This window comes from Oncorhynchus mykiss, chromosome 2, assembly GCF_013265735.2.
Source record: "Oncorhynchus mykiss isolate Arlee chromosome 2, USDA_OmykA_1.1, whole genome shotgun sequence".
Taxonomy (NCBI): domain Eukaryota; kingdom Metazoa; phylum Chordata; class Actinopteri; order Salmoniformes; family Salmonidae; genus Oncorhynchus; species Oncorhynchus mykiss.
Window position 1 is genome coordinate 11,082,167 of NC_048566.1, and position 17,600 is coordinate 11,099,766.

Below are 17,600 nucleotides of genomic sequence, written 5' to 3' on the forward strand. Positions count from 1 at the left end.
ATTGGATTAGGATTGGATTAGGATTGGATTAGGATTAGGACTAGATTAGGATTGGATTAGGATTGGATTAGGATTGGATTAGATGAGGATTGGATTAGGTTTAGATTAGGATTAGTTTAGATTAGGATTGGATTAGATTAGGATTGGATTAGGATTGGATTGGATTAGGATTGGATTAGATTCGATTAGGATTAGATTAGGTTTAGCAACAACACCCAAGGGGTAGGGGAAAAAATACTATAGATATTCATCTGGAATATTACATTTTACATGCATATAATAATCTGTTGTTGTTTTTCTGTCTTTAAAGGTGGCCGAGGCCCACGTGCCAAGTTTCATCTTTGACGAGTTCAGGACAGTCCTGTGAAGATCTGGATAAAGGCCTCTTGGTTTAACTTTCTGTTGATTCATTCATTTTGACTTTAATTAATCTCTTGGTTACGTAATGACCATTAATGTGCTAATGCTTTAGTAACACGGTAAATAGTTGAATGGTTTTTAATAACATCAGGTGTTACCAGCTTTGGTATAATGTCACTGTGGTAATATGTCATTAATTAAATACAAAAGAGGCTTTGAATAAATATAATGGTATATAATTTTGTTGATTTTTTTATTTATTTCATGAAACAGAACTTTTTAAAAAACATTTTAAAATCCAAGCAATTTACAGTAAGTTTTTTTGGTGTCTTTTATTTTGAAGAAATGTCTGGCTGGACTTCCTCCTTCTTCAATGAGACTGGATTCATTGGTCCAGATCCTGTCCGACTGACTACATGAGCAGATGTTGCGTCGACCGTCAACCAATGGTTGCGTGCCACGTCATAAACTGTGCCGCCTGGCCATCATAAACCACATTGATATGTCATATCATGTGGATCCTAATAGTTTCCTCAGCATACTAGAGCTAGTGCGACATTCTGTATAATCTTTTAATTTTTTTTTACAAATCCTTCAATAGCATCAACCTATTTCATGTTACAAAAAAACAGGCAAAATGTTGACAAAACTAGAAGACATCACCAGCATGTCAAGTGGAAGCTTAGCTCCCAGTCTCTCCCGTTTTTAATTCAACACAGGTCGCTTGGACCGTGGTGTTCTCAGTCTTTTCTCTCGTCTCCTGATGGAGAAGCTGAACACAGGAGTAGAAAACCACGAGGGGGAATGATTGGTATCTACCCCGATACCCGATGTTAATCTGTTCCACATGGTAACTAATACATGTGGTGTAGTTACTTGAGTTTTAGACAAAGCAGCGATCTAAGTCCCCTGACTTGGTGTCCAGTATATGTGTGGGTACAGGGGTTACCTGACTTGGTGTCAGGTGTCTGTGTGGGTACAGGGGTTACCTGACTTGGTATCAAGTGTCTGTGTGGGTACAGGGGTTACCTGACTTGGTGTCCAGTATATGTGTGGGTACAGGGGTTACCTGACTTGGTATCAAGTGTCTGTGTGGGTACAGGGGTTACCTGACTTGGTGTCAGGTGTCTGTGTGGGTACAGGGGTTACCTGACTTGGTATCAAGTGTCTGTGTGGGTACAGGGGTTACCTGACTTGGTATCAAGTGTCTGTGTGGGTACAGGGGTTACCTGACTTGGTGTCCAGTGTCTGTGTGGGTACAGAGGTTTCCTCTATATGCTTCAAATAATATTTTTGCAGGAATCTCCTTGCGAATGATTTTGCCGAAGATTGTCTGTGAAAAGGTTTAATAAGTTGTTAAATAAAAGTTCTTCAAATCTCAAACAGCAATACTTGATGTTTGTGATTCTGTCTTTGTGATTCTGTCTATACATTATGTATAGATATACCATTTCTAGAAGTCATATTCCTCATCTAATCTTGACATATGAGTTGAGATTTGGAAGGATGGCCTCGAGATTAGACCACATAGGTTAATGTAGCCAATCACAGGCCCCTGAGCCTGTGCAGGGAAGTATTTTGGAGTGCACTGTGATTGAATAAGTATCATTGATTAATAAATATATATATATTTATTCATGTTTTTTTTAGTTGACGTTTTTTATTTTGTATTTCATCGTTTTCCCTCTTTCCCGAAATTGTATTCTTAATATAATGAATAGTTATCAAAAATGTTGTTATTATCTTATTCAATACCCCGTCCAGCTGGTGGCGGTAATGCACCCCTAACATTGGATGCCAGCCGCCGTTAAACCCCATCGAAGAAGAAGAAGATTTAGACCACCTCAAGAGGAACCGGAAACGAGAACAAACTTTTCCCGGTCATTTTACGCAGCTAAAGTTGTTTAGTATTTTCTCTTATTTAGACACCAACACATTAAAGAACACGTCTACAACCTGTAAAAACCATCCCAGCGAGGAAAGTCGTGAGGTTAGCGAGCTATTTATTGGCACGCTTGCTTAGCGGCACATAGTTAGTGATTATAGCGTAACGTTAACCGGCTGGCCAGGTATCAACATAGACAGTCAGTGCACTTGTTGGTGATACGTGGATTCAACCTGAAGGTAGCTACAGATAACTTGTTTTGTGATCGTATGCAGGTTATTATTCCAACTTTGCTCTAACGTTAAGTCAACTACACAAGGTCTCGGTGAGCAACTGAATCAGGTGTGTTTTGAGCAAGGCTGGAACAAAAACCTGCACACCAGTTCTCCAGGGGTTAGGGTTGGACATCCTGGCATCTGCTCCAATATACCGAGGGTGGCTTGATTCATTATAACCAGGACCCTGTGTTTTGGTTGATTCATTATAACCAGGTCCCTGTTTTGGTTCATCGTGTTAATTCATTATAACTAGGTCCCTGTGTTTTGATTGATTCATTATAACTAGGTCCCTGTGTTTTGGTTGATTCATTATAAACAGGTCCCTGTGTTTTGGTTAATCGTGTTGATTCATTATAACCAGGTCCCTGTGTTTTGGTTAATCGTGTTGATTCATTATAACCAGCTCCCTGTGTTTTGGTTAATCGTGTTGATTCATTATAACCAGGTCCCTGTGTTTTGGTTAATCATGTTGATTCATTATAACCAGGTCCCTATGTTTTGGTTAATCATGTTGATTCATTATAACCAGGTCCCTGTGTTTTGGTTAATCATGTTGATTCATTATAACCAGGTCCCTGTTTTGGTTAATCGTGTTAATTCATTATAACTAGGTCCCTGTGTTTTGATTGATTCATTATAACTAGGACCCTGTGTTTTGGTTGATTCATTACAACCAGGTCCCTGTTTTGGTTCATCGTGTTAATTCATTATAACTAGGTCCCTGTGTTTTGATTGATTCATTATAACTAGGACCCTGTGTTTTGGTTGATTCATTATAACCAGGACCCTGTGTTTTGGTTGATTCATTATAACCAGGACCCTGTGTTTTGGTTGATTCATTATAACCAGGTCCCTGTTTTGGTTCATCGTGTTAATTCATTATAACTAGGTCCCTGTGTTTTGGTTGATTCATTATAACTAGGACCCTGTGTTTTGGTTGATTCATTATAACCAGGACCCTGTGTTTTGGTTGATTCATTATAACCAGGACCCTGTGTTTTGATTGATTCATTATAACCAGGACCCTGTGTTTTGGTATTTTATTTTATTTTAAGCCTTTTCTATACATTTGAATTAGAACAAAAATGAAAGCAGTTGTCTGAGGATGTTTCTGGACCATCTGACATGAAAAACAAACAGGACCGTTTGATTCCAAATCTTTTAAATAAGGGTTTAAAAAAAAACAATGTCATGTGACAAACACGATTAACCAAAACACAAAAGGACCTAACATTCTAACAACTTAACATCTCTTGTTTCAGATACTTTCTCATGTTTTAGATTTCAACATGTCCTTGAGTGCAGTCCACTCCACACTGTCCAGTCTGAAAACATGTCAGGCAGATATTGGAACGGGGATGGACATCGTGACCGACGTCGCTCTGGACGTGGCAGAAACAGCAGGTAGGTTAGTGGCACGTCTCTATCAGAGAGACACGTGTGGCAGAAACAGCAGGTAGGTTAGTGGCACGTCTCTATCAGAGAGACACGTGTGGCAGAAACAGCAGGTAGGTTAATGGCACATCTCTATCAGAGAGACACTTGACTGTGCTGGTAATATCTTTGTCGAATCCTTCTCACTGGACAGGCTCTTTGTGTGTATGTAGTCAACGGGACTGTCTGACTGACTGACTGACTGACTGTCTGACTGACTGACTGTCTGTCTGACTGACTGTCTGACTGACTGACTGTCTGACTGACTGACTAGGAAGTGGAGCGGTTCACACAAGGATGTCACTTGAGGATTTTGGTATATTGAAGTTTTTACGAGCCCAGGTCAAAAATCTGTGCCGTGTGATATTTGAACATGTTAAATCTCTCTATCCAGCAGGCTAGTTGGACACATTTTCTACTAGCCCGGTCTGGAAAGCACTAGCCAGCAGGCTAGTTGGACACATTTTCTACTAGCACGGTCTGAAAAGCACTAGCCAGCAGGCTAGTTGGACACATTTTCTACTAGCTCGGTCTGGAAAGCACTAGCCAGCAGGCTAGTTGGACACATTTTCTACTAGCCCGGTCTGGAAAGCACTAGCCAGCAGGCTAGTTGGACACATTTTCTACTAGCTCGGTCTGGAAAGCACTAGCCAGCAGGCTAGTTGGACACATTTTCTACTAGCCCGGTCTGGAAAGCACTAGCCAGCAGGCTAGTTGGACACATTTTCTACTAGCACGGTCTGAAAAGCACTAGCCAGCAGGCTAGTTGGACACATTTTCTACTAGCTCGGTCTGGAAAGCACTAGCCAGCAGGCTAGTTGGACACATTTTCTACTAGCCCGGTCTGGAAAGCACTAGCCAGCAGGCTAGTTGGACACATTTTCTACTAGCTCGGTCTGGAAAGCACTAGCCAGCAGGCTAGTTGGACACATTTTCTACTAGCCCGGTCTGGAAAGCACTAGCCAGCAGGCTAGTTGGACACATTTTCTACTAGCTCGGTCTGGAAAGCACTAGCCAGCAGGCTAGTTGGACACATTTTCTACTAGCTCGGTCTGAAAAGCACTAGCCAGCAGGCTAGTTGGACACATTTTCTACTAGCCCGGTCTGGAAAGCACTAGCCAGCAGGCTAGTTGGACACATTTTCTACTAGCTCGGTCTGAAAAGCACTAGCCAGCAGGCTAGTTGGACACATTTTCTACTAGCCCGGTCTGGAAAGCACTAGCCAACAGGCTAGTTGGACACATTTTCTACTAGCCCGGTCTGGAAAGCACTAGCCAGCAGGCTAGTTGGACACATTTTCTACTAGCCCGGTCTGGAAAGCACTAGCCAGCAGGCTAGTTGGACACATGTTCTACTAGCTCGGTCTGGAAAGCACTAGCCAGCAGGCTATTTGGACACATTTTCTACTAGCTCGGTCTGGAAAGCACTAGCCAGCAGGCTAGTTGGACACATTTTCTACTAGCCCGGTCTGGAAAGCACTAGCCCGGTCTGGAAAGCACTAGCCAGCAGGCTAGTTGGACACATTTTCTACTAGCACGGTCTGAAAAGCACCAGCCAGCAGGCTAGTTGGACACATTTTCTACTAGCTCGGTCTGAAAAGCACTAGCCAACAGGCTAGTTGGACACATGTTCTACTAGCTCGGTCTGGAAAGCACTAGTCAGCAGGCTAGTTGGACACATTTTCTACTAGCCCGGTCCGAAAAGCACTAGCCAGCAGGCTAGTTGGACACATTTTCTACTAGCCCGGTCCGAAAAGCACTAGCCAGCAGGCTAGTTGGACACATTTTCTACTATACAGAGCTATGGAATGCTGTCTATCATTTGGAAGCTTGTGTCACCATAACAACAGTATACAGAGCTATGGAATGCTGTCTACCATTTGGAAGCTTGTGTCACCATAACAACAGTATACAGACCTATGGAATGCTGTCTACCATTTGGAAGCTTGTGTCACCATAACAACAGTATACAGAGATATGAATAATTTAGTATGATGTGATGATTATTACAGGAACTGAGAATGATGCAGTCCTGAAGAAGCTGGAGGTGATGATGCTGGAGTGTGCCAAACTGGACCAGGAGATCAACTGCTTCGTTGAGGTGGTGAACTCTGTCACTGCAGAGGTGAAGTACTGAACTGCAGGGGTCAAAGTTAATTTTCTGTCGGATGTATTCTGGAGATCAGTGTGGATCCTCAAACGGTAGTGTGTAGCCTACTGTAGCTGTTGGATAAGGAATTACAATCCTCTACGTTATCACTCAGAATGTCACTTTCCAGTGATACTAGTCATGTAATGGTGTTATTAAACTAAACCAGACAATAGATGATCTATTTACCTAGTCCTGTAATGGTGTTATTATAGACAATAGATGATATATTTACCTAGTCATGTTATTCAACTAAATCAGTCAAGCCCATAGAACAATGTAGTACTAAATAAACGGGTTACATTTCTTTAAATGGACAATTCTGTGAACTGTCTTGTGCCAGTTTTGAATTGATACAATACCTGTTAGCGAAGGTGTCAGCTTGAGATGACATGCAGGAGCATGCTGGGAGTTGTAGTTTTGTATGATGTCTACTTTGATGCTAATTAGCATTTTCAAATCTGTGAGGAAATGGGGCCAAATATATTGATGAAAGTCACCTTGTCCTAGAGATATATTGATAAAAGTCACCTTGTCCTGGAGAGATTGACATGGTAATTAAAACGCCCCACCGGGGTAAACTACACCAAACACAGCCCTTATTTTAACTGTTTCTAAAATCCTCTATAGGGGGGGGGGGAAATGAATGGTGAGGGAAAGATTGGAACCAGGGAGGGACTAACTGATCGTCTGAAACAGGGAGGGACTAACTGATCGTCTGAAACAGGGAGGGACTAACTGATCATGTCCAATACCACCTGTCTGCCCCCCCCCCAGAGCACCTGTCTGCCCCCCCCAGAGCACCTGTCTGCCCCCCCCAGAGCACCTGTCTGCCCTCCCTAGAGCACCTGTCTGCCCCCCCCCCCCCAGCACCTGTCTGCCCCCCCCAGCACCTGTCTGACCCCCCCCCCCCCCCAGCACCTGTCTGATGTTACCTGCCTCCTGTTCTCCAGGTGAGAAACCAGGAGCCCGAGGCCATGTTCAGACTGAAGTCTCTGGTGAAGGAGAAGTTCACTGAGAGACACGGCAGTCTGTCTGAGGGAGAGCTACAGAACCACGTCAAGCTGGTCAGCTTTAAGGAGAACGTCAGAAACGCACTCAAAACAGGTGAGGCACACACACACACACACACACACTAGTTGTATGTAGACTAGCAGCATGTCCCACATGGTGACTGGTAACCTGTCTTGTGTGTATGTTCTGTCTCCATCAGTGAACCCTGAGGCAGCAGATAATATGGAGGAGGAGCTAGATGAGGATGTTGCTGTGACGCAGAGTGAGGTTAACTTCACCTGTCCCCTGACTCAGGTTGGTCTCTCTCCTCCTGTCAGTATCTAACCTGTCCCCTGACTCAGGTTGGTCTCTCTCCTCCTGTCAGTATCTAACCTGTCCCCTGACTCAGGTTGGTCTCTCTCCTCCTGTCAGTATCTAACCTGTCCCCTGACTCAGGTTGGTCTCTCTCCTCCTGTCAGTATCTAACCTGTCCCCTGACTCAGGTTGGTCCTCTACTCCTCCTGTCAGTATCAAACCTGTCCCCTGACTCAGGTTGGTCTCTACTCCTCCTGTCAGTATCTAACCTGTCCCCTGACTCAGGTTGGTCTCTCTCCTCCTGTCAGTATCTAACCTGTCCCCTGACTCAGGTTGGTCTCTCCTCCTCCTGTCAGTATCTAACCTGTCCCCTGACTCAGGTTGGTCTCTCTTCCTCCTGTCAGTATCTAACCTGTCCCCTGACTCAGGTTGGTCTCTCCTCCTCCTGTCAGTATCTAACCTGTCCCCTGACTCAGGTTGGTCTCTCTCCTCCTGTCAGTATCTAACCTGTCCCCTCACTCAGGTTGGTCTCTCTCCTCCTGTCAGTATCTAACCTGTCCCCTGACTCAGGTTGGTCTCTCTCCTCCTGTCAGTATCTAACCTGTCCCCTGACTCAGGTTGGTCCTCTACTCCTCCTGTCAGTATCAAACCTGTCCCCTGACTCAGGTTGGTCTCTACTCCTCCTGTCAGTATCTAACCTGTCCCCTGACTCAGGTTGGTCTCTCTCCTCCTGTCAGTATCTAACCTGTCCCCTGACTCAGGTTGGTCTCTCCTCCTCCTGTCAGTATCTAACCTGTCCCCTGACTCAGGTTGGTCTCTCTTCCTCCTGTCAGTATCTAACCTGTCCCCTGACTCAGGTTGGTCTCTCCTCCTCCTGTCAGTATCTAACCTGTCCCCTGACTCAGGTTGGTCTCTCTCCTCCTGTCAGTATCTAACCTGTCCCCTCACTCAGGTTGGTCTCTCTCCTCCTGTCAGTATCTAACCTGTCCCCTGACTGTTTGGTCTCTACTCCTCCTGTCAGTATCTAACCTGTCCCCTGACTCAGGTTGGTCTCTCCTCCTCATGTCAGTATCTAACCTGTCCCCTGACTCAGGTTGGTCTCTCCTCCTCCTGTCAGTATCTAACCTGTCCCCTCACTCAGGTTGGTCTAGCCTGTCCCCTGACTCAGGTTGGTCTCTCTCCTCCTGTCAGTAACTAACCTGTCCCCTGACTCAGGTTGGTCTCTACTCCTGTCAGTAACTAACCTGTCCCCTGACTCAGGTTGGTCTCTCTCCTCCTGTCAGTATCTAACCTGTCCCCTGACTCAGTTTGGTCTCTACTCCTCCTGTCAGTATCTAACCTGTCCCCTGACTCAGGTTGGTCTCTACTCTTCCTGTCAGTATCTAACCTGTCCCCTGACTCAGGTTGGTCTCTCTCCTCCTGTCAGTAACTAGCCTGTCCCCTGACTCAGGTTGGTCTCTCTCCTCCTGTCAGTAACTAGCCTGTCCCCTGACTCAGTTTGGTCTCTACTCCTCCTGTCAGTATCTAACCTGTCCCCTGACTCAGGTTGGTCTCTACTCTTCCTGTCAGTATCTAACCTGTCCCCTGACTCAGGTTGGTCTCTCTCCTCCTGTCAGTAACTAGCCTGTCCCCTGACTCAGTTTGGTCTCTACTCCTCCTGTCAGTATCTAACCTGTCCCCTGACTCAGTTTGGTCTCTACTCTTCCTGTCAGTATCTAACCTGTCCCCTGACTCAGGTTGGTCTCTACTCCTCCTGTCAGTATCTAACCTGTCCCCTGACTCAGGTTGGTCTCTACTCCTCCTGTCAGTAACTTCACCTGTCCCCTGACTCAGTTTGGTCTCTACTCCTCCTGTCAGTATCTAACCTGTCCCCTGACTCAGGTTGGTCTCTACTCCTCCTGTCAGTAACTTCACCTGTCCCCTGACTCAGGTTGGTCTCTACTCCTCCTGTCAGTAACTTCACCTGTCCCCTGACTCAGGTTGGTCTCCTCCTCCTGTCAGTATCTAACCTGTCCCCTCAGGTTGGTCTCTACTCCTCCTGTCAGTAACTTCACCTGTCCCCTGACTCAGGTTGGTCTCTACTCCTCCTGTCAGTAACTTCACCTGTCCCCTGACTCAGGTTGGTCTCCTCCTCCTGTCAGTATCTAACCTGTCCCCTCAGGTTGGTCTCTACTCCTCCTGTCAGTATCTAACCTGTCCCCTCAGGTTGGTCTCTCTCTTCCTGTCAGTGTCTAACCTGTCCCCTCAGGTATGTCTTTCCCCCACTGTAAACTAATCTGCCCGGCAACAGGACAATAAAGCCTTAGTCTGGTTGTGTCCATGTTGTTGTGTGGCCCTGCAGGTGGAGATGGTATGTCTTTCCCCCACTGTAAACTAATCTGCCCGGCAACAGGACAATAAAGCCTTACAGTCTGGTTGTGTCCATGTTGTTGTGTGGCCCTGCAGGTGGAGATGGTATGTCTTTCCCCCACTGTAAACTAATCTGCCCGGCAACAGGACAATAAAGCCTTAGTCTGGTTGTGTCCATGTTGTTGTGTGGCCCTGCAGGTGGAGATGGTATGTCTTTCCCCCACTGTAAACTAATCTGCCCGGCAACAGGACAATAAAGCCTTACAGTCTGGTTGTGTCCATGTTGTTGTGTGGCCCTGCAGGTGGAGATGGTATGTCTTTCCCCCACTGTAAACTAATCTGCCCGGCAACAGGACAATAAAGCCTTACAGTCTGGTTGTGTCCATGTTGTTGTGTGGCCCTGCAGGTGGAGATGGTGAACCCAATGAAGAACAAGAAGTGTAACCACCACTACGACCGGGACGCCATTATGGGGATGATCAAGGCCAGGCAAAACCAGAAGAAGAAGTTACGGTGAGACGTGACGCTCCTGCTGTCTGGTTTAGTCAATTCATTTACACTCTGTTGTCTTGAGTCTGCCTGTTACTGTTAGCACCTTGTCAATCAGGATGTGATGTAGTCTCTCTGCCCTACCCTGTTGCTATAGCACCTTGTCAATCAGGATGTGATGACATCTCTCTGTCCTACCCCTGTTGCTATAGCACCTTGTCAATCAGGATGTGATGTCATCTCTCTGCCCTACCCCTGCTGCTATAGCACCTTGTCAATCAGGATGTGATGTCATCTCTCTGTCCTACCCCTGTTGCTATAGCACCTTGTCAATCAGGATGTGATGTCGTCTCTCTGCCCTAACCTGTTGCTATAGCACCTTGTCAATCAGGATGTGATGTCGTCTCTCTGTCCTACCCCTGTTGCTATAGCACCTTGTCAATCAGGATGTGATGTCATCTCTCTGTCCTACCCCTGTTGTTATAGCACCTTGTCAATCAGGATGTGATGTCATCTCTCTGTCCTACCCCTGTTGCTATAGCACCTTGTCAATCAGGATGTGATGTCGTCTCTCTGTCCTACCCCTGTTGCTATAGCACCTTGTCAATCAGGATGTGATGTCATCTCTCTGTCCTACCCCTGTTGCTATAGCACCTTGTCAATCAGGATGTGATGTCATCTCTCTGTCCTACCCCTGTTGCTATAACACCTTGTCAATCAGGATGTGATGTCATCTCTCTGTACTACCCTGCTGTTATAGCACCTTGTCAATCAGGATGTGATGTCTCTCTGTCCTACCCCTGTTGCTATAGCACCTTGTCAATCAGGATGTGATGTCATCTCTCTGTCCTACCCCTGTTGCTATAGCACCTTGTCAATCAGGATGTGATGTCATCTCTCTGTCCTACCCTTGTTGCTATAACACCTTGTCAATCAGGATGTGATGTCGTCTCTCTGTCCTACCCTGTTATTGTTAGCACCTTGTCAATCAGGATGTGATGTCGTCTCTCTGTCCTACCCTGTTACTGTTAGCACCTTGTCAATCAGGATGTGATGTCGTCTCTCTGTCCTACCCTGTTACTGTTAGCACCTTGTCAATCAGGATGTGATGTCGTCTCTCTGTCCTACCCTGTTGTTATAGCACCTTGTCAATCAGGATGTGATGTCGTCTCTCTGTCCTACCCTGTTATTGTTAGCACCTTGTCAATCAGGATGTGATGTCGTCTCTCTGTCCTACCCTGTTACTGTTAGCACCTTGTCAATCAGGATGTGATGTCGTCTCTCTGTCCTACCCTGTTACTGTTAGCACCTTGTCAATCAGGATGTGATGTCGTCTCTCTGTCCTACCCTGTTGCTATAGCACCTTGTCAATCAGGATGTGATGTCTCTCTGTCCTACCCCTGTTGCTATAGCACCTTGTCAATCAGGATGTGATGTCATCTCTCTGTCCTACCCTTGTTGCTATAACACCTTGTCAATCAGGATGTGATGTCGTCTCTGTCCTACCCCTGTTGCTATAGCACCTTGTCAATCAAGATGTGATGTCATCTCTCTGTCCTACCCTTGTTGCTATAACACCTTGTCAATCAGGATGTGATGTCGTCTCTCTGTCCTACCCCTGTTGCTATAGCACCTTGTCAATCAGGATGTGATGTCATCTCTCTGTCCTACCCCTGTTGCTATAGCACCTTGTCAATCAGGATGTGATGTCGTCTCTCTGTCCTACCCTGTTGTTATAGCACCTTGTCAATCAGGATGTGATGTCGTCTCTCTGTCCTACCCTGTTATTGTTAGCACCTTGTCAATCAGGATGTGATGTCGTCTCTCTGTCCTACCCTGTTACTGTTAGCACCTTGTCAATCAGGATGTGATGTCGTCTCTCTGTCCTACCCTGTTGCTATAGCACCTTGTCAATCAGGATGTGATGTCGTCTCTCTGTCCTACCCTTTTGCTATAGCACCTTGTCAATCAGGATGTGATGTCGTCTCTCTGTCCTACCCCTGTTGCTATAGCACCTTGTCAATCAGGATGTGATGTCGTCTCTCTGTCCTACCCTGTTGCTATAGCACCTTGTCAATCAGGATGTGATGTCGTCTCTCTGTCCTACCCTTTTGCTATAGCACCTTGTCAATCAGGATGTGATGTCGTCTCTCTGTCCTACCCCTGTTGCTATAGCACCTTGTCAATCAGGATGTGATGTCGTCTCTCTGTACTACCCTGCTGTTATAGCACCTTGTCAATCAGGATGTGATGTCTCTCTGTCCTACCCTGTTGCTATAGCACCTTGTCAATCAGGATGTAATGTCGTCTCTCTGTCCTACCCCTGTTGCTATAGCACCTTGTCAATCAGGATGTGATGTCGTCTCTCTGTCCTACCCTGTTGTTATAACACCTTGTCAAACAGGATGTGATGTCGTCTCTCTGTCCTACCCTGTTGTTATAGCACCTTGTCAATCAGGATGGGATGTCGTCTCTCTGTCCTACCCTGTTGTTATAACACCTTGTCAAACAGGATGTGATGTCGTCTCTCTGTCCTACCCTGTTGCTATAGCACCTTGTCAATCAGGATGTGATGTCGTCTCTCTGTCCTACCCTGTTATTGTTAGCACCTTGTCAATCAGGATGTGATGTCGTCTCTCTGTCCTACCCTGTTACTGTTAGCACCTTGTCAATCAGGATGTGATGTCTTCTCTCTGTCCTACCCTGTTACTGTTAGCACCTTGTCAATCAGGATGTGATGTCGTCTCTCTGTCCTACCCTGTTGCTATAGCACCTTGTCAATCAGGATGTGATGTCTCTCTGTCCTACCCCTGTTGCTATAGAACCTTGTCAATCAGGATGTGATGTCGTCTCTCTGTCCTACCCTGTTGCTATAGCACCTTGTCAATCAGGATGTGATGTCGTCTCTCCGTCCTACCCTGCTGTTATAGCACCTTGTCAATCAGGATGTGATGTCGTCTCTGTCCTACCCTGTTGCTATAGCACCTTGTCAATCAGGATGTGATGTCGTCTCTCTGTCCTACCCTGTTGTTATAACACCTTGTCAAACAGGATGTGATGTCGTCTCTCTGTCCTACCCTGTTGTTATAGCACCTTGTCAATCAGGATGGGATGTCGTCTCTCTGTCCTACCCTGTTGTTATAACACCTTGTCAAACAGGATGTGATGTCGTCTCTCTGTCCTACCCTGTTGTTATAGCACCTTGTCAATCAGGATGTGATGTCGTCTCTCTGTCCTACCCTGTTGCTATAGCACCTTGTCAATCAGGATGTGATGTCGTCTCTCTGTCCTACCCTGTTATTGTTAGCACCTTGTCAATCAGGATGTGATGTCGTCTCTCTGTCCTACCCCTGTTGCTATAGCACCTTGTCAATCAAGATGTGATGTCATCTCTCTGTCCTACCCTTGTTGCTATAACACCTTGTCAATCAGGATGTGATGTCGCCTCTCTGTCCTACCCTGTTATTGTTAGCACCTTGTCAATCAGGATGTGATGTCATCTCTCTGTCCTACCCCTGTTGCTATAGCACCTTATCAGGATGTGATGTCTCTCTGTCCTACCCCTGTTGCTATAGCACCTTGTCAATCAGGATGTGATGTCATCTCTCTGTCCTACCCCTGTTGCTATAGCACCTTATCAGGATGTGATGTCTCTCTGTCCTACCCCTGTTGCTATAGCACCTTGTCAATCAGGATGTGATGTCATCTCTCTGTCCTACCCCTGTTGCTATAGCACCTTGTCAATCAGGATGTGATGTCATCTCTCTGTCCTACCCTGTTGCTATAGCACCTTGTCAATCAGGATGTGATGTCGTCTCTCTGTCCTACCCTGTTGCTATAGCACCTTGTCAATCAGGATGTGATGTCGTCTCTCTGTCCTACCCTGTTGCTATAGCACCTTGTCAAACAGGATGTGATGTCATCTCTCTGTCCTACCCCTGTTACTGTTGCTATAGCACCTTGTCAAACAGGATGTGATGTCATCTCTCTGCCCTAACCCCTGTTACTGTTGCTATAGCACCTTGTCAAACAGGATGTGATGTCATCTCTCTGCCCTAACCCCTACTGTTTTCTCACCTGGTTTTACACTTAAACAACTGTTGCAGTAAAACATTAGACTGATTCATTAGCATATTCATTTTCTCCGTCCCACAGCTGTCCGGTGGTTGGCTGTGGCAACACGGACGTGAAGCAGGGAGACCTGATCCTAGATCAGATTATGAAGAGACAGATCCAGAAGAGGTAGACTACCAAAGGCATGATTCTGGAGTACGCCAACTCATCAAACCTGACAATAATAATTAGACTTTTATTTAATTGAGGAAAAAACATGACTTGTTGTTGTTGTTGTTGTTGTTGTGACCAAATGTTATCTTGCTGCTGTGTCTGATCGTATTTGTTGTCAGAATTGCACTATTCTGAAGTTTTATATAACAAAACCTCTATTTATACATAAGGGATTCATATTTTTTTGTCAGTTCAATAAAGGGGGGGGCAGGTAGCCTAGTGATTAGAGGGGGGGGCAGGTAGCCTAGTGATTAGAGGGGGGGGCAGGTAGCCTAGTGATTAGAGCATTGGGCCAGTAACCGAAAGGTTGCTAGATCGAATCCCTGAGCTGACAAGGTAAGAAAAATCTGTCTTTCTGCCCCTGAACAAGGCAGTTAACCCACTGTTCCCCGGTAGACCGTCATTGTAAATAATAATTTGTTCTTAACTGACTTGCCTAGTTAAATAAAAACATTTAAAAATCCTATGCCTTTGGTGTTGAGAACCTGCAGTTACTGTAATAGACCACTGGGGGGCAGTGTCGTCCCTGGAATACACCACAAAGGGATCAGGAGAGGTGACTCAGGTCATGAAGAGAGAAGCTGGATAATCAGCCTACTTATTCTGAGAGAGTTGGGCTAAATGAATCAAGAGAATGTGGGTTTCCTAAATACTTACAAACCACAAAAAGATAATGTCTGTAACATACAAACTGAAAAGATTATTGAATAAATGATGTGGAAATGATCAAGTATCTATTTTCAGTTCCATCCTAAAAGTAGACCATTTCATTGTGTGAAATCTGTGAATCAATTCAGTTGAGTGATTAAATCTGTCTCCTCTCCTGCCTCTCCTCTCCTGCCTCTCCTCTCCTGCCTCTCCTCTCCTGCCTCTCCTCTCTTGCCTCTCCTCTCCTGCCTCTCCTCTCCTGCCTCTCCCTCTCTTGCCTCTCCTCTCCTGCCTCTCCCCCTGCCTCTCCCCTCCTGCCTCTCCCCCTGCCTCTCCCCTGCCTCTCCTCTCTTGCTTCTCCTCTCCTGCCTCTCCCTCTCTTGCCTCTCCCCCTGCCTCTCCTCTCTTGCCTCTTCTCTCCTGCCTCTCCTCTGCTGCCTCTCCTGCCTCCCTCTCCTCTCTTTCCTCTCCTCTCCTGCCTCTCCCCCTGCCTCTCCCTCTCCCCTCCTGCCTCTCCCTTCCTGCCTCTCCCCTCCTGCCTCTCCTCTCTTGCCTCTCCCTCTCCTGCCTCTCCCCCTGCCTCTCCCCTCCTGCCTCGCCTCTCCCTCTCCTGCCTCTCCTCTCTTGCCTTTCCCTCTGCTGCCTCTCCCCCTACCTCTCCTCTCCTGCCTCTCCCCCTGCCTCTCCCTCTCCTGCCTCCATGTAAACTGAAGACTCTTTGTTCACAGGACAGAAACAAACAGAGAGTGTGCTGAGATGGAACTAGGTGAAGCTAATCTTTTAATAATCTTACGTCAGGTTTTTTAATAAGATTTCAGATGCAGCTTGCTTATTGTTTTCCCCCCCCTCATCTATGGGTGAGTTCCAAATTGCACCCTATTCCTTGTGTAGTGCACTACTATTGACCAGGGCCCATAGGGTGTCGTTTGGGACGTAGCCTCTTAAAGGGTAGGGCATGCCATACTAACCATTTGCAGACAGAATTGAGAGCGGAGAAATGATTTACAGACAGAACGATACAACATTTATTTTGAGTCATTTATTCACATTGAATCTGGGTCAGTTTTGTATTAAAAATCCACGTTATCTGCTCGTTTTCACTGTCGTTTCATCACAGTTAATTTCACAGCAGTTTTTAGTTTGTGTTGGCAAACCAATGAACACTCACCATTAGTGCCAGCCTGTTCCATCTCTTAGGCCTGGGTCTGAATATTATACTCCATACTCCCCACTCTGTTTGTCCCAAATGGCGCCCCATTCCCTTTAACTGCTTTGGAATGATTGGGGAACAAATAGCTGCTTTGGAGGTGACTTTTTACAACTATTTGAATACGGATTTCAGGAAGTGTGACTACTTTTTAAAACCATATGAATACAGATTTCAGGAAGTGACTACTTTTTAAAACCATATGAATACAGATTTCAGGAAGTGTGACTACTTTTTAAAACTATTTGAATGCAGATTTCAGGAAGTGACTACTTTTTAAAACTATTTGAATACAGATTTCAGGAAGTGTGACTACTTTTTAAAACTATTTGAATGCAGATTTCAGGAAGTGACTACTTTTTAAAACTATTTGAATACAGATTTCAGGAAGTGACTACTTTTTAAAACTATTTGAATGCAGATTTCAGGAAGTGACTACTTTTTAAAACTATTTGAATACAGATTTCAGGAAGTGACTACTTTTTAAAACTATTTGAATGCAGATTTCAGGAAGTGACTACTTTTTAAAACAATTTGAATACAGATTTCAGGAAGTGTGACTACTTATTAAAACTATGAGGAAGTTGGGGGATAGTTTCGTGAGGCAACGCTAACTAGCATTAGCGCAATGGCTGGGAGTGTATGGGTATTAGCAGATACCCATAGACGTCTAGTCGTTGCGCTAACGCTAGTTAGCAACATCCTTCAAACTGCACGCAGACGTAAAAATTGTGTCCACAAGTTCATCTGATTCTGGGGAGGTGGATAAAAGGACCTGATTGCCCAAAATCCCCAAGTATCCCTTCAAAAGGGACAGTTTACTAGGAACACAAACTAACCTGCTTATCCACCTACCTTGGCTGTAGTTGATTCAAGACGACAGTTTACTAGGAACACGAACTAACCTGCTTATCCACCTACCTTGGCTGTAGTTGATTCAAGACGACAGTTTACTAGGAACACGAACTAACCTGCTTATCCACCTACCTTGGCTGTAGTTGATTCAAGACGACAGTTTACTAGGAACACGAACTAACCTGTTTATCCACCTACCTTGGCTGTAGTTGATTCAAGACGACAGTTTACTAGGAACACGAACTAACCTGCTTATCCACCTACCTTGGCTGTAGTTGATTCAAGACGACAGTTTACTAGGAACACGAACTAACCTGCTTATCCACCTACCTTGGCTGTAGTTGATTCAAGA

General features: G+C 45.5%; 2 protein-coding genes across 5 annotated transcripts in view; both read left to right on the forward strand.

The window, feature by feature from the left end:
- washc5 (WASH complex subunit 5) overlaps positions 1-932 on the forward strand; it is a 51,107-nt gene extending 50,175 nt beyond the window's left edge. The window contains exon 29 of the mRNA XM_036937880.1: positions 311-932. Coding sequence (XP_036793775.1) covers positions 311-367 — 57 coding nt within the window. The 3' untranslated portion in view covers positions 368-932. The remainder of the gene's footprint in view (positions 1-310) is intronic.
- Positions 933-2,194: 1,262 nt separating this feature from the next.
- nsmce2 (NSE2 (MMS21) homolog, SMC5-SMC6 complex SUMO ligase) lies at positions 2,195-15,298 on the forward strand. Of its 4 annotated transcripts, XM_036937901.1 has the most exons (8): positions 2,209-2,484; positions 3,786-3,927; positions 5,969-6,081; positions 7,059-7,212; positions 7,319-7,413; positions 10,169-10,275; positions 14,407-14,507; positions 14,917-15,298. In XM_036937901.1, exons 2-7 carry the CDS (start codon positions 3,813-3,815, stop codon positions 14,495-14,497), a joined length of 675 nt encoding a protein of 224 aa, XP_036793796.1. In that variant the 5' UTR covers positions 2,209-2,484; positions 3,786-3,812; the 3' UTR covers positions 14,498-14,507; positions 14,917-15,298. The 4 variants fall into 4 exon arrangements, with proteins under 4 accessions (XP_036793810.1, XP_036793796.1, XP_036793801.1 ...); XM_036937915.1 differs by lacking the exon at positions 14,917-15,298 and having other exon boundaries at positions 2,195-2,350; positions 14,407-14,498; XM_036937906.1 differs by lacking the exon at positions 14,917-15,298 and having other exon boundaries at positions 3,805-3,927; positions 14,407-14,498.
- The last annotated feature ends 2,302 nt before the right edge of the window (positions 15,299-17,600 follow it).